Here is a 17,575-nt window from a genome sequence, read left to right as displayed (position 1 = left end):
TAATGTAGTTTCTAGAGAGTGAAGTACAATATAGTACGCTGAAAACATAAGGGATTGTTAGCTGGTGAGAGTACCATCTGAGGACTGAAAGTGGGTACATAAGAAGGGATGTGTTGATGGTCTGGACGGAAAGAATGGGAAGTCACAATCAGGAACTGAAAATAGCTGGGAATGTGTTATCTGGTGAAGTTCCAAGTGTAAAGGGACACTGAAAAACATAAATGATGTTCATGGTGAATGGTTCGCGACGAATCAACGGGAGAACAGGAAAACAATTCATAACATGTAAGTTCTGTGGTCCTGATTAGAAAGTCCATTCAGGACACGAAACATAACATAGCGGCTGTGGTGACTGGTGAGCCAGATCCAGTCTAGAACTGGACAACATGAATTGTGGTCCTGAGGGTCTGAGATGCCATGTAAGGACCTGAAAAACATAACATAATAGTGGTGTCGCGTGAAGTCGCATTAGAAGACTGAAAACCGAAAATGTGTTTTTTTTTTAATACCCATAAGTCAGGGAGGTGAATGAGAAAGAAAGCCCTCGTATAGTAAAAGAGTATCTATAAAGAAGCAAAGACCTCTATATAAAGAACCCCTACCTAAGATGGTGAGAGACCGAGGTAAACAAAATCAAGTTGGTAATCGCGTCACATACCACGTGCTAATAGCAGAATGATAATTGTGGTGTATAGCGAAATATGCTATGTGTACTTCTCATCCAGAGCAGGGCAGTATGATCACAACAGAAGTTAAGATACTAACAATATCACATAATATACCTGTCACCCATAACACGCAGGAATCTAACACGTAAAGTAGCAAGTAGTAAAAAAAAATACTAAATATGCAAGTAAGGTGAGACGAGCAAATAATCAGAGTGGGGCGATACAGGGAACTAAGAGTACGGAGTAAGAGGCGATTGAGGGTAATAGAGCTCAAGTATATACTGTACAATAAGACGACAATGTGACAGATAAATGTAACGACATATTGCAAATAAACATGTTACAACTTAAATAATATATATAGCATGAGCACGCAATACGTAAACATGGCTAGGAGCTATATATCTCTAAGTGACTGTAAGACAGGAAACCACACCAGACTACAACCCCAAACAGGCCCATTGAATGGCACGTAGTGAGCAAGCACGGCGACTAGAGAAGACAAAGACTCAGCCTAAAAGGATATAGAAGCCTAGGTAACAAACCTAGAGCAGGAACCAGGGCTGATGAGGGGTGCACAGATCCATCTTCTTGTCCTGTGCCGGGTGCAGAAGATAATAGTACATGAACTATGACCAGATGCTACAACTGTCCATAAACAATCAGACACAGCAAGGTCCAAATAAGAATATCGGAAGAGAAACTAAAGCAAGATGTCGTTTCATAGAACCATCATTAGATATTACTACCGACTCCGCGGTCTCTAGCGAGTGAAAACAGCGGTCTGGGGAACAGGTAGCACGTTCCGGTGGACAGGTCAGGTCCATGAGCCGATACTGGAAAATGAAAAAGCAATAGAGGTGATAGTGGTATAGTTTAAGATTTCAAAGACACAGGAAGGATAATTACAATAACAGTAGATGTACAGCTGGTGGATCGCGGAAGTAGAGATTAAACACTACACACTTTGAGCCAACTGAGACAACAAGTAATGTCAAAGCTCGATTTGATCGATCGGAAAATCATCTGATACATTAATAATGCACTTGAATGTAGAAAAAATTCCAGCTGTCTAGCGAAGAGGCTGATGTCAAGTCCTAGGTTGAGCCTGCAGCCGACTTAATCAATTACACCTCATAGAATGTGAAATGTCAGAATTACATATAACTATTAATATACTTAACAGTAGCGATGTAATTTATTTTATAATTCCAGTACGGTATTAATATCGCTCTTCTTCAATCACGTCAGTAGAACTATCCCCAACCTTGTAGTTTTAAGAAATGGAAATGTCAGAATAAGAGTCTATCTATTCTACGAATGAGACAATTCCAATAGTTATCTATGCGTTTTAATAGCGATGCCTCTACTATCAAATTTTCTCGCTATGTGAGAGCTTGTCACGATCAGATTACCATGTTATAACCGTGAATTGAGAGTAGTCTTTCCACAAACTTCCCCACATATAACAGATTGTGTGCCGTTTAAAAAGTTGAATTTAACCGTGGGTCTTATAATCGTTCGGAGATATAGCCTCTCAACAAAACCCTCTCCACTACAAGTTATCGAGAGGCGTGGTGTGAGTATGCGGTGAGTTTGTGCACCGTCCTTGTCCAGGTAACTCCTTCTGCTCCCGCACACGAGCATGTCTTTTGTGCAGTTTCTGCCCACAAATCTTTCATAGGATTCAGGTCAGGGCTTTGTGATGGCCACTCCAATACCTTGACTTTGTTGTCCTTAAGCCATTTTGCCACACCTTTGGAAGTATGCTTGGGGTCATTGTCCATTTGGAAGACCCATTTGCGACCAAGCTTACTCTTCCTGACTGATGTCTTGAGATGTTGCTTCAATATATCCACATAATTTTCCTGCCTCATGATGCCATCTATTTTGTGAAGTGCACCAGGCCCTCCTGCAGCAAAGCACCCCCACAACATGATGCTGCTACCCCTGTGCTTCACGGTTGGGATGGTGTTCTTTGGCTTGCAAGCCTCCCCCTTTTTCCTCCAAACATAACAATGGTCATTATGGCCAAACAGTTCTATTTTGTTCATCAGACCAGAGGACATTTCTCCAAAAAGTATGATCTTTGTCCCCATTGTGCAGTTGCAAACCGTAGTCTGGCTTTTTTATGGTGTTTCTGAGCAGTGGCTTCTTCCTTGCTGAGCGGCCTTTCAGGTTATGTCGATATAGGACTCGTTTTACAGTGGATATAGATAATTTTTACCTGTTTCCTCCAGCATCTTCACAAGATCCTTTGCTGTTGTTCTGAGATTGATTGCACTTTCACACCAAAGTACGTTAATCTCTAGGAGACAGAACGCGTCTCCTTCCTGACGGTATGACAGCCGCGTGGTCCCATGGTGTTTATACTGCGTACTATTGTTTGTACAGGTGAACGTGGTACCTTCAGGCGTTTGGAAATTGCTCCCAAGGATGAACCAGACTTGTTTGCACCTCAGATTGCAGCCCAAATAAATGCTTCATAGAGTTCAAGTAACAGACACATCTCAACATCAACTGTTCAGAGGAGACTGCGTGAATCAAGCCTTCATGGTCAAATCGCTGCAAAGAACCACTACTAAAGGACATCAAGAAGTAGAAGAGACTTGCTTGGGCCAAGAAACACGAGCAATGGACATTAGACTTGGTGGAAATCTGCCCTTTGGTCTAATGAGTCCGAATTTGAGATTTTTGGTTCCAACCGCCGTGTCTTGGACGCAGAGTAGGTGAACGGATGATCTCTGCATGTGTGGTTCCCACCGTGAAGCATGGAGGAGGTGTGATGGTGTGTGGTGCTTTGCTGGTGACACTGTGGATTTATTCAGAATTCAAGGCACACTCATTCAGGCACACTTAACCAGCATGGCTACCACAGCATTCTGCAGCGATACTGGTTTGTGCTTAGAGGGATTATAATTTTTCAACAGGACAATGACCCAAAACTCACCTCCAGTCTGTGTAAGGGCTATTTGACCAAGAAGGAGAGTGATGGAGTGCGCATCAGATGACCTGGCCTCCACAATCACCCGACCTCAACCCAGTTGAGATGGTTTGGGATGAGTTAGACCGCAGAGTGAAGGAAAAGCAGCCAACAAGTGCTCAGCATATGTGGGAACTCCTCATATGTGGGAACTCCTCTCCTCCTGCTGATTGAGAGAAGGCAAAGGGTGGCTACTTTGAAGAATCTCAAATATAAAATATATTTTGATTTGTTTAACACTTGGTTACTACATGATTCCATATGTGTTATTTCATAGTTTTGATGTCTTCACTATTATTCTACAATGTAGAAAATACAAAAAATAAAGAAAATCCCTTGAATGAGTAGGTGTGTCCAATCTTTTCACTGGTACTGTATATATATTATATATAAATATATATTTAAAAATATTGAATTTGGCTTTACTACTATAGTCCATAGAAACACATTGAATAACGCATTCATAAATGGCAAATGACAGTCAAATAATAAATAATAAGGAATATGGTTTTGAAGTGTCTGTGCCTATATCTAGGAGATATAAGAAAGTTCAGGAAATATCTTTGTTTTTTTGGACAGATTGACAGACAACCCCTTATTTTTGTTGGCACATAACGACCTCCATACTTCCATTTGTTTGTATGGGTTACCTTCAGAGGAGTCCTGTGACACTTGTGAGAGAAAAACAGAGAACACCATCGTGTTTGTGAGAGTCTAGGCCAAACCATTCGGACATTACATGTACAGACGTTTTCGTGAGAAGAATTTCGGGAAAATCTCATGGTGTGACAAAACGGCAGACATCGCCGAAATGCTTTGGATTGAGACGCAGCCAATAAACTGATATCTCTAGCTTTGAAGTGGATTATTATTTTTTTGATTCTCTTACACCGGGTGCGTCAATAAACTCTACTCTCATGGAAAACATCATGTTTTACCTGCTGTATGACAAAATAGATTTGTGTTGTCTGAGTGAGTCAGCGTGGGACTGAGTGAGGAGACTAGAACAAATGTCCTCTTTCTGCAATGTTCCCTTCCCTTTATTGGAGGCACATTGGGTGAAATAACATTGTGTTCTTCTCTGAAATCAGCACCACTCTAAAGCCATATTTTTGGTCCTATTACCATCACAACACCATTTTTGCCGTCACATAATGAAAGCCTATGATTCATGTAGGTCCATAAAACCTACTTCCCAGACACAGGCACGTGCGCACGCACACGCTGTATGTTCCTCAATGGTGTATAGACACAGAGCAACAGTAGGCAAAGATAAGCAGTTTCTCTAACACTAAGTTCTACGTGGAACAMTGTTGACACACACTAAAGCCAGGTGTTTTACTATTCAACGACTGAACAGCATCACCAAACAGCACCAATGGGTAAAAAAACGTAAGCAAACCATAAATGAATGTCATTGGTGCACTCCTCTTTTCTTGTAGACTTGTTGCTTTATTTATCCATAGTGGACCCTCTTTTTTATTGGTTGTATTGACAGTTTCACAGAGACCACTCTGGGAGTCTTTCACAGGGACAACTGTGGGAATCTTTCACATAAACCACTGTGGAAGTTTTTCCACATAAGTGGTCTTTCACAGAGACCACTCTGGGAGTCTTTCACAGGGACAACTGTGGGAATCTTTCACATAAACCACTGTGGGAGTTTTTCATTACTGAGGAATGCCACTGAGGATGACAGCATCACAGTAACCACCTGTTACCAGGTTGACAGCAAATTTTGTCCCCTGAAAGTTAATAGAAGGATGACAGAGTGATGATAGATGGATGACAGAGAGCTGATAGATGGATGACAGTGGTGATAGATGGATGACAGAGTGGTGATAGATGGATGACAGAGAGCTGATAGATGGATGACAGTGGTGATAGATGGATGACAGAGAGCTGATAGATGGATGACAGAGAGCTTAGATGGATGACAGAGTGGTGATAGATGGATGACAGAGAGCTGATAGCTGGATGATAGAGTGGTGATAGATGGATGACAGAGAGCTGATAGATGGATGACAGAGAGCTGATAGATGGATGACAGAGAGCTGATAGATGGACGACAGACCTGATAGCTGGATGACAGAGTGATAGCATGGATGACAGAGTGGTGATAGCTGGATGACAGATGGGTGATAGATGGATGACAGAGAGCTGATAGCTGGATGACAAGTGGTGATAGATGGATGACAGAGAGCTGATAGCTGGATGACAGAGTGGTGATAGATGGATGACAGAGAGCTGATAGATGGATGACAGAGAGCTGATAGAATGACGACAGAGAGCTGATAGATGGACGACAGAGAGCTGATAGATGAATGACAGAGAGCTGATAGATGGATGACAGAGAGCTGATAGATGGACGACAGAGACCTGATAGATGGATGACAGAGAGCTGATAGATGGATGACAGAGAGGGAGCAGTTGGAGAGGACAGTGTGTTGTCACAGGAGTGGAGATCTTGGTCCAGGCTGGATTTACACGTATGGATTTAGTGTCCAACTCATGAGGCAGGAACATCAGTCACTGGACCATTCACCTTACTTTTTCTGTGTGAATATTTTGCCATTCATAAGGACAAACAAAAACAAAATCTGAACAGAGCCTTAGGGATGGAACACAGCAGGAAGCATGGTCTGCAAAAATAATCTCTGCAGATTCCCACGTGTGGATGACTCAGGTCTCCACTAGTGCTGTTAGCAAGGTTAACTAAATKATCATTAATGCAGATGAGCAGTGTAAAAATACAATATTCAAAGTAGGGAGAACTGGACAGTGTTACTACATGGAAACAGATTTWACAAGATACTGCACTAAGAAGTGCATCTGAGAATTCAATTGCCTAAAACGACGGACAAACCCTTATTTAGAGGCAAAAATCACAGAAGAAACAGATGTTGGAAAGAGGTAGAAAAGTTCTCGCTGGATAATGGATCTGGCCTATCATGTTCCTTTACATTCCTGAATCCTCGTCACTCCCCTACATAAGACCGGGAACAGGGAACATAAGTGAACATGAGTGCCAACAGCAAAGACCAGCAGAGACAGTGTCGTTTATTCCTTAGTTTACACAAAACCTCTGAATCTCAGGAACACATTCTCTACGGGAGTGGACCKTATCTGCAGTAATACCAGAAAGTGGTGAAGTTACACAGCTGGGGCCCAATCACGGTTAAGCCCCTAAAACAGATTGCTTTCATTAAACATCTATGAGATATCTTGTCAAACAGCCTCTGCACCGCCGTGTTGCTGAGACTTGCCAGAATAGCTACCAAAAGCTGATTTCAGTGGCCTGTCTCCACATACTCAGTCTAATGGCATCCATTAACAGCTTTAGGGTGAGACGTCGTCCAGATGCAGGAGAAAGACCACCGTGATCACCTCTGATGTAGGCTTCAGTATTTGATCGGCCTATAAATGGAAGCATTTTTAGCTCTCAGACAATGATTGCAGCTCTTGCTTCATTGAAAACAAGCACAACATCAGCATCACTAAATAAGAGTATCATTGGGATTCAACAGGAGATCGCACACCTCTCATTAATTATTTACCTGCTGGAACACTGTCTCTAATAATTGAATAAAAGTGGGCGTTCAGCGGCAAAGCTTTCATCTGTTTAATATCCACTTAGCCCATGTGGTGTGAACCTGTTCTCCTGGGGAGACGGTCTATTTACACACTTCAGTCTTAACCTAGCCTGAGCCCAGGGTAACGTGATGTTGGAGACACCTGGTATTACCACCTTGTATCAACACCAGCCAACTCCCTCTCCTGGGAACGGCTCAGCTGTATGAGGTGGAGTCGGACTCAGAGTGGAAATCACTCCCAGATTAAATAATTATACTGTAAAAGTATCCTCAGAGGACGATAAAGAAGTGACTAGAATATGAAGAGAAAATCAGTGTATCTTTGAAATTGTGACACATTTCGAGGGACATCACTGGGACACACATAATAGCTGTAATAGACTGATTATACGTGTATTACTACTAGCCCTTTCTATTCTAGTATTGTTTCATGATGAATATGCCATTCAAGCCATATTTATCTCTCACCCTTACCGGTTGCCAAGTACAACAAAGCAGATATTAACTGTAAGGGTGTGTGAGTTCAGTTGGTGTCGTTTAACTGTCTCATTAGTCTTTGATAGTCTATAGGTGGCTTGGTGTCAGACATTTTGCTTTGGCACCCAAAACACTGACAGGACTATTGTATAATCTTCTAACTAACATTTACTAACATTTAGAACTATACACAGTACAGTAGATAGCTACTACAACTAATCTCACCTTACTCAGCGTAACTCGTAACCTGGATATAAGCAGCTGGGCAAATAATCCAAGATGACCTACAGCACAGGAGGAAAAATATGTAGTCAAATTTCCAAAAAGCAGAGAGTGCATAGCTACAGGCTGGGCAGCGAGTCCACTACCATCCACTACAGCTGGCCGACAGCCATGTAAACAGATGGTGAACATTACTCTCCTCAAAGACCATGAGTCAGAGGATCTGATAAAACTTAATGATTAGCTCAGAGCAGAGAAATGCAAAACATTGGACTACAGTCATATTTCATCTGTGTGATCTGTCCGTCACTGGTCTCTATTGTGGCTACAGGTCTATGGCCCTGGCCCACAATCCTGCTGGTTAGTGTCCAGGCCTACAGGCTCTGGTTAAGCACTGGGCTTGGTGCTTTGATCTGGGTGTTAGAGTGAGACAATCTGGTAGCAGGTGGGGTAGATTAGCTGGATAGGATCTGTTTACTACATAGCAGACCAGGGAACTCCCAGGAAATCTCTTCTCATTGTCCTGGGGTTACCTAGGGTTACTGGATGATGCCCCACTGAGGCTGATAAGAGGTTGACACACAAAAGTCAGCCAAAGTGTGTGTGTGTGTGTGTGTGTGTGTGCATGCACACTTTTCTCAGTATTTAAAAGACTGTCTAGTTTGTTGATAGATTCATACAACTGCAAAAAAATGATATATTACACAATAAATGATTTATTAAATACAAATACCATATCACATAGTTCAACCGAAATGTACACATACACAATGACCACTGTAAAAAATAAATAAAACATCAATGCCGATACAGTAGATATTTTTGAACAACAGGGAATGGTGCTAGATTACTTACACCATACTGTGTGACTGACATGCAGCATGGGAAATATGTCACCTCCAGATTGTATTCTTGGTCAGTAGCACAGGTCTCWCCAGTTACCAGATAAAACACTTCTGTTTATGATAATATATACAGTAATCATAACACTGGCTGGCAGCAGCAGACCCACGCACTGATAAAGTGGAACAATGCAGAAAGAAGCCGTGGCTCTACAACAAGGGGTCTTCAACCATTTCTTGCCCAGGGACCCCCTCCCAGGTAAACCGGCGACCCACTCCTATGATTTATTTGGGCTGCAATTTCTGAGGCTGGTAACTCTAATGAATGTATCCCCTGCAGCAGAGGTAACTCTGGGTCTTCCATTCCTGTGGCGGTCCTCATGAGAGCCAGTTTCATCATAGCGCTTGATGGTTTTTGCAACTGCACTTGAAGAAACTTTCAAAGTTCTTGAAATGTTCCATATTGACTGACCTTCATGTCTTAAAGTAATGATGGACTGTCATTTCTCCTTGCTTATTTGAGCTGTTCTTGCCATGATATGGACTTGGTCTTTTACCAAATAGGGCTATCTTCTGTATACCCACCCCAACCTTGTCACAACAACTGATTGGCTCAAACGTATTAAGGAAATMAATTCTACAAATTAACAAGGCACACCTGTTAATTGAAATGGATTCCAGGTGACTACCTCATGAAGCTGGTTGAGAGAATGCCAAGAGTGTTCAAGGCAAAGGGTGTTWACTKTGAAGAATTTCAAATATAAAATATATTTTCAATTGTTTAAAACTTTTTTGGTTACTACATGATTCCATGTGTTATTTYAYAGTWKTGATRTCTTCACTATTATTCTACAATGTTGAAAACAGTAAAAATAAAGAAAAACTGCATCCAAACTTTTGAATGGTACTGTACATTAGCAAAAATGTCATCTTATCATCAGGTGAAGTAAGAAGTAATCAACATTTTCAARTGAATAAAGTTGGTAGATAGTTTTTCATTATTTTGACCTTCCCACATTATAATTAGAAGAGGAAGTGTAAACTCTAGCCAATTAGTTAGAAAGGTACCTCCAAACCCATTTTTGCTAAGAGCAGCKGTTTAGCTGGTTAAACAAGGGTTAGCCATGTGATGGCAAAACATTTATGTCCAAGTCTTGAAAACTTAGCAGCAGCCAGCAACACTGCCACATCGGTTGTCTATTTATTCATTGTGTTATTATTTTCTATGTTTTTCTATCTGCAATGTTGGGAAGGTGTCAGTAATTAAGCATTTCACGGTTAGTCTACACCTGTCGGTTACGAAGCATATGACAAATACATTTTTGATTTAATTGATTTGATTTGCAGGTGCATGAGTGTAATTGGCTCCAATGAATGTAATTCGCTCAATATTAGGAGTTAAGAAATACAATTACCATCATAAGAATTAAGATATTCTCCTATTTCTACTGTAGGTATGACATTCAAATTTWGTTTATTCTGTTGTTGCTAATGTCATTCATTCAAATATTTTTACAAATATATATATATATATATAAAATTGTATATGTATTTTGCAGACCCCCAGCAGCACCTCTGTGGGCCCCTAGGAGGCCGTGGACCCTCGGTTGAATACCCCTGCTCTATAAGGTAATAGCAAATACAGAATGTTTGAAATACATTACACTTGCAGAATTGATTCACATGAATAAAAGGTATGCAATTGAAACTGTACATCGTTTTACCATCATGGCACAGCTACAGTGTGGAACCTGCAATGCAACATTCCCTGGAGCATTAGATTGGGACTCATATCAGGCCAGTAGCGATTGAGAAATGTAAACTCAGTTTCYTTGATCAGTGCTCAGAGGCACCATTCCTCCCCACAGTGGAGATCAAGATCTGTGAAAAAGAGAAGAGCTGCCCTTCAGTCCAGTGAGTGTTACTGTCCAACATGGACACAGCTGTTTCCATTGCATYTTTCTAGTCTCCTTGTCAGCAGAGATGTGTGAACCCCTGCAGACGAACTCCACCAGTCAGTCCTTCTCATGCCTGCCTCAGTGCTTCCCAGTGCACAACAGCTGTGGGCATATGAAATGTCATGTTGTTCATGGAATCCATGTGCAATGTCCTGTCCTGTAATGTAGGACRCTGGCCTTAGCAACAGGCTGTCTTTATAAAAGGGCTGGGGAGCAGCAGAGGTGAGAATAAGCGTCGGACTGGAAAATATCATAAAAACAATGTTGACTGATCCTTCTGCCTGCTCCAGTTAACAGCCTTACCAGAGGGGGGCAGTGTGCTCTCTCACTACACTCTCTCACTACACAGAACCAGGTCTTAGAAAGCAACAGACACAAATGGGTTTAATCTCAGACATGTCACACATGGAAAGAAACATTTAACAAAATACAATTTTAAAACAGACTGCTAATATTTCTAGTAAATATTATTTCTAATAAAAAATTACAGCTGTAAAATATTTTGCCTTTGTTAACTCTCTGAGAATGTACAGTAATTTCATTTGGCAAATGACAAGTTTTCAGTGGAATGAAATAATTTTGATATGTAAATATCTAAGACTATGTCTCGTACTTTTGTAGCTACGTGTCTGAAGTTGACACAATATATTCATGGTAACATTTTGCAACGGCAGGATAATACATTATTCACATTATTCACATTTACAGTACATACATCACAAGTGTTCTTGTGTCCATAACAACGAGGGTGAGTTAGTGAGTTAACACATACAGTACCTCATGTTTTCCTATGAAAATCAAACCTCCAAAGCACCACTGTCTGAGCAAACTCTTACTTAAGTACGTACTTACATACTTAATGCAGGCAAAACCAAGTATATATTATTCTCCAAATCACGTTATAATGTATATGATGATGAATGAAAATACTGTATATTTACATTGGTTGGTGCCCTCATTGACCGTGTCCCCGCTTGTAAATATCTGGGCATCTGGATTGACGAAAAAAAGCTATCTTTCAAAAAGCATGTTGACGAGTTAGTGAAGAAATGAAGAATTAAAATTGAATAGGTCATGAATTTTATAGGAAAAGGTTTTGCCTTTCATTAGATAGGAGAAAACAAATCATTCAGTCAACATTCATACCGGTTATAGACTAGGAAGATATTGTCCATATAAATGCAGCTGCCGCTGTACTGAAGCCATTGGACACACTGTGCTTTATTACGKGCGATAGGTTCAGTACACATCACTGCATTCTGTATCAGAAAGTAGACTGTCCCTCTCTGAAGTCTTGTAGATCGATGCATTGCACTCTTTTTATTTAGAAAGCCCTCTTGCATAAACTTCCGCCGTACYTTTCTTCATTGTTAACTTACAGACAGACGTACAAGATACTAGACCCGGTCTCATGGATCCCTTCGATCTAAAAAAGAATGTGATGAATTGGTGCCTCTAAAGCAATTCAAAAGGCTGGTTGAGGACCTTTGTACTGAAGAATGTGTTTGTTTTCTATGATTGTGTTCTGCTTTTCGTGTATTGATGTGAATATTGATGTGAATATTGATGTGAATATTGATGTGTATACAGGGCTCATCTGTACAAGAGACCTTGGTCTCAGCATGACTCCCTGTCAAAAATAAAAGGTTAAATAAATATTCAAACAGTTAGCACAAGCAGACAGACACCTACACACACACACACACACATCAGTAGCTATCTAAGTAGTTGTAAAGTAACAGGGTTTAGTATAGACCTATACACTAAGAAATCATTTGAAACATTCTAAATATTTACAGTCAGTGCATGATGAGACCATTTTAGAGTAACTTTTTTCACTTGGCTGGCTGACGTGAAGGTGCGATACAGTCTCTGTTGAAGTACAAGTGTACTACACCATTATCCTAGTTCATTACAAGCTGAATCACGTGTGATGTCGAGGTTTCTTTTCAGTAACACCTGGACAAAATCTGCCAAAAATTGACACCTACAGCGTTCATCATCACTGAGAGCACCTACCTACCTACGTAGAACATCTGCAAGGAAAAGTTCCAATCTTACATTTGATCATTTGATCAAGACTATGTGCAGATTCTGCAAAAGCTATAGGGGAGAGTTGGGTAAGTTGAGCCATTATATATATTKTTTTACATTCAGCATCACTACCTCAAGAGAAATGTAGTATTCCTTCTAAAACAATATAGTTGGTGTCCTGTGACAGTGGGTGTTGGTGTCCTGTGACAGTGGGGGATGGTGTCCTGTGACAGTGGGTGTTGGTGTCCTGTGACAGTGGGTGTTGGTGTCCTGTGACAGTGGGTGATGGTGTCCTGTGACAGTGGGTGATGGTGCTGGTAGGTCAAAGTTTAATTCATGGAATGGGGGTGTACATTCAGATCTCTCTGTTCAATATCACTTACCCTTCCATTTGTCGACCAGTTGTCTGGGAAAGGGAGATTGTTTCGTAGGCAGTTCTCTACATTAAAGACCACTAAGCCCATGAAACTGGTCTGTGAGATTCTTGATATGTTTATCAAGCTGAGACTCCATGTCATCATATAAGACCTGGTGTGTCTCTGCTACTCTATCATAGCCTCTCTTTATCAAGCAGAGACTCCATGTCATCATATAAGACCTGGTGTGTCTCTGCTACTCTATCATAGCCTCTCTTTATCAAGCTGAGACTCCATGTCATCATATAAGACCTGGTGTGTCTCTGCTACTCTATCATAGCCTCTCTTTATCAAGCTGAGACTCCATGTCATCATATAAGACCTGGTGTGTCTCTGCTACTCCATCATAGCCTCTCTTTATCAAGCTGAGACTCCATGTCATCATAAAGACCTGGTGTGTCTCTGCTACTCTATCATAGCCTCTCTTATCAAGCTGAGACTCCATGTCATCACATAAGACCTGGTGTGTCTCTGCTACTCCATCATAGCTTCTCTTTCACACAGGTACATGTTAATAGGCTTTTTTTGTTCATGTACCTTCAGTGTTATTCAGTCTATTTGTTCATCCCTTGCTGCTGTTCAAATGGACTTCTTCCCTTCCTTGGCTTCTCTCAAGGGCCCGTTTTATGTTTGTATACACGGACATGATGTCTGCTCTGTAACAATATTGAGTTCATATGTATGACACACTGCAGAAATACTACGCATACTATGCATAAAACTGACCAAATGCAATCATCATTTGAATGGGGTATAGTGGCCATTGGCTCAATTTACCCCAAGACAAACATTTAGTRTTTATTAGCCCCCACAGCTACAAGGATGCACTTTCATGCAGGTTCAGGACCTCATATTGAAGCTTATAGAGACCGACAGATGTATAAAAGTCTTAAAACCTTGGTTTAGATACAAGCATCATGAAATCTTTAAGACAATATATTTTTGACTTTGTGAAAATCAGTTTATTGGAACTAACTTGCTTTTTCTCTGTGGTTTCTTCCTTCACAGACTCCATGAAATGATGACCTATTCCTAAATATCTGCTCACATGATTAATGTTGTGTGTAGTTTCCTAGAAACGAAGGGTGGCTCAACTAACCCTTTGGCTCAACTTCTCCCTCKCTGTAGTGGTTTATTTCCTTATGTTTTCGCTAGTTAGTACATTGCGTATATCTATTACTACATTTTGTTTGTCTCCCAAATCAGACAGTTTGTCCAGGAATCTCTGTAAACACTGTAGCTTCACAACAGCAAAAAAATAAATAAATAAATAAACCCCKAAAATAAAACTTGAAACACTAGAGCAACAGCGGAGAACAGCACGACAACAACAACCGTTCCCACGGTCGCCATTAACAACTAATAACACAGAGGAGCAGCAAGGTAGAGTGTAAAAGCAATCACTAAATATAACTTTACAGACTAAATTTACTGGCTGGGTATTGGTGTCAGAATGACGTACAGTGGTGGTCACACTACCCAGCATTAAGGTACTGCTGCTCTGACCTATACCGTGCTTGCAAGGGTTATTGAGMCTTGTCTGTCTGTGTGTCCTTACACACCGTCTGAGGGGCGGCAGGACATGCGTATGTAACCACACTTATTAAATGGTGTTGTAGGGAAGGTGAAGGTTGAGGTATTGAAGGGTGGCTGGAGGGAGTGGGACAGAGCAGCGTGAGCGTTTGCTCAACTGTTTAAATGTTTTTTTGGTGCGGTGCAGCTGGTAATAGCGCCTGCCTGTGATGATATGCACCTGCCGTCACTCGTCAGAGAGTTGGATTTGTGGGCCGTGGCCGAGGGAGGGTTCAGAATCCCACAGACAGACAGAAGCCCCTGGGATGGCTCTGGGAGAGACCCAGATCAATATGGAATGTGTTACAGACAGAGGGCTGGCTACAGGCACAAGTAGGGGGGGGCACATARTACTGTAGAACTCTAATTTGATCTCTTGTTCTGCCTGTTAATTCTTTGGACCTTTCCTACCCTGGCCTTTCAGACCACTGCCAGCAAAGAACAGTCAGTTCAACTGACAGACAACATTATTCATTTTCATACAAACAGACTATAATGATTTGTTCTTGAAGCTCTTTGAGATGGAGATGAATCAAAAACAATGCTAATGAGGTAGATTTTTTTTGTTTTTTTGTGCAACCAAACTGGAGACATGAACTTAGTACCTGAACCCTGGTGTTGAAATACACACAGACACAAGCACTAGAGTACATGACATGTGCACATACTCATGTCTACAAAACCACACGTACACGTGATCAAGTCCACAAACAATATACTTCCTAAGTCTTTTGCAGACTGTTCAATATTAAGATGAAACATATAACATTTAATAACCTACACATTACTAGAATAATATTCTTATAGTAACACATTTAAGTATGGAAATAGATTCACATGTAATTTCCTATCCCATGTCTGCTCACCAGGTCTGACTAAATGAGAAAGACCAGTCTCCTGGTAACACCCTGCGCTTCAGACAATGGAGGCAAGTGAAGGTTTATTGCAATTCCTGTTTGTGTTGGTGACACTAGACCGAGAGCCAGTACTCAGCTCCATGGTCCCAGTATCATGTATAGAGCTGCCTGGCTTATCCTTAGGGCTAACCTGCAAGCTGTGTCCTCTGTATATGTATTCATTAGTGGGGAAAGCAGTCCCTCTTAGGCACAGAATCTCTTGGAAGGCGTACCTGAACTCAGGGCTCCTGCAGTATATGAGGGGGTTGAAGGCTGAGTTGGCGTATCCTATCCAGTTCAATATCCTGAATGGCATTTTAATGTTGTCCACCTTCCAGATGGTCACCGCCACATTGAGCACGAAGAATGGCAGCCAGCAGAGAGTAAAGGTTCCCATGATGATCCCCAACGTCTTCAGGGCTTTGTGTTCCTTCAGACAGAACTTTGGCCTCTTCCCGTTCCCCCCTCCTCCTCCCCCACCATCCTGCCCCTTGTTGTTGTTGATAATCTGGGRGTGGAACCGTCCCTCGCTGCCGCGGATCTTCTGCAGCTGCTTCCTGGCCTCCTGGAAGACGCGTCCGTAGACGAAGACCATGACCGCCAGGGGGATGTAGAAGGAGACGACGGAGGAGGCAACGGCGTAGGCAGCGTTGGTGTTGAAGTCACAGCAGTGGGCGTTCTCCAGGCAGCTGAGCGCCTCGGGCTCGTCAGACACCCACCATTTCATGTGGATTGGCAGGAAGGAGATTAGGGCGGCCACGCCCCACACCGTCACAACCACCACGCACGCCTTGCYCTTGGTCAGCAGGGACGGGTAGCGCAGCGGCGATGTGATGGCCAGATAACGGTCCAGCGCGATCACACACAGCGTCTCGATGCTAGCCGTCACACACAAGACGTCTGCCGCCGTCCAGAACTCGCACAGGAAGCTGCCAAAGTGCCAGGTGTTGAGGAGGATGTAGCAGGCGCCGAAGGGCACCACCAGCAGGCCCATGACCAGYTCAGCACAGGCCAGAGAGGTGATGAARATGTTGGTGACTGTCTGCAGCCGCTGGAAGCGCACGATGGCYGTGATGACCAGCARGTTGCCAAAGACGATGCCCAATACCAGCAGGGCCATGATGATGCCCAGCAGCACTGCCTCAGCCTCGCTGTACTCCGAGTAAGACCARTGGTGAGACGARGAGTTCATCTCCACTGGTAGGTCCGATASGTTGAACAAGGCAGGCGTGCTCACATTCTCCATGATCTATGGGCTGCTTGAAGAGATTAGATAAGAAGAAACGTATTGTCGAAGACACCCATAAAACAAAGAATAAACCATATAGGTTTATAAGCTAGTGTAAATGTAATGTGTATAAAGTCAAGGTAGGAAGCATGAGTAAGGATTGATCAATTGAGTAATTTCATCCAAGATTTCTTAGATGCAATTTAATTTGACACTTAATCTTGAAGTAATTTACCAACCTCCAAATGTTCTCCTGGTCTCCCATAAATCTAAAAGTATTCCTTTTTTGGATAAAAATACGTTGTAGCTCCAATTAGGTGTTTAAACTTCATTAGAAATGTTCCCCCTTCCTCTTTTGCCYTGTGACACACATTAACAGTCCCACTTGCTCTGTGTTCTAACACACCACTCTGTCACTGTTGAATGTTGTTCCCGATCTAGMCAGTGTTCTTATAGCAGGCAAGAATGACATCACACTCTGGCAGCAGCCAATCAGCAGGCAGGCAGACCACAGGAGAAGTGAATAACAGTTCCTTTTAAAACAGTCATGTTTTTCCACAGAATCAAGTKAAATTAACATTATGTAACTTTGTTTTTATCTGTAACACTTGTAAAGGAAAATATTTTTAAATAATGTAATCAAATAAATCAAAGAAACTGCTGATGTGATAGTGATAACAGCTGTA

General features: G+C 41.9%; 1 protein-coding gene across 3 annotated transcripts; it reads right to left on the bottom strand.

The window, feature by feature from the left end:
- Positions 1-5,770: 5,770 nt before the first annotated feature.
- On the bottom strand, positions 5,771-17,304 carry LOC112071795 (beta-2 adrenergic receptor-like). Of its 3 annotated transcripts, XM_024139220.2 has the most exons (4): positions 17,129-17,304; positions 15,895-16,920; positions 7,947-8,005; positions 5,771-7,068 (listed from the first exon to the last, which is right to left on the bottom strand). In XM_024139220.2, the coding sequence occupies exons 2-3, from the start codon at positions 16,905-16,907 to the stop codon at positions 7,948-7,950; spliced, it is 1,071 nt and encodes a 356-aa protein (XP_023994988.1). In that variant the 5' UTR covers positions 16,908-16,920; positions 17,129-17,304; the 3' UTR covers positions 5,771-7,068; position 7,947. The 3 variants fall into 3 exon arrangements, with proteins under 3 accessions (XP_023994988.1, XP_023994986.1, XP_023994987.1); XM_024139218.2 differs by lacking the exons at positions 5,771-7,068; positions 7,947-8,005 and having other exon boundaries at positions 13,625-16,920; XM_024139219.2 differs by lacking the exons at positions 5,771-7,068; positions 7,947-8,005 and having other exon boundaries at positions 13,625-16,917.
- Between the last annotated feature and the right edge of the window lie 271 nt (positions 17,305-17,575).

The sequence above is a fragment of the Salvelinus sp. IW2-2015 genome, unplaced genomic scaffold (genome assembly GCF_002910315.2).
Source record: "Salvelinus sp. IW2-2015 unplaced genomic scaffold, ASM291031v2 Un_scaffold1723, whole genome shotgun sequence".
NCBI classification, from domain to species: domain Eukaryota; kingdom Metazoa; phylum Chordata; class Actinopteri; order Salmoniformes; family Salmonidae; genus Salvelinus; species Salvelinus sp. IW2-2015.
This window is presented reverse-complemented; position numbering and strand designations above follow the sequence as displayed.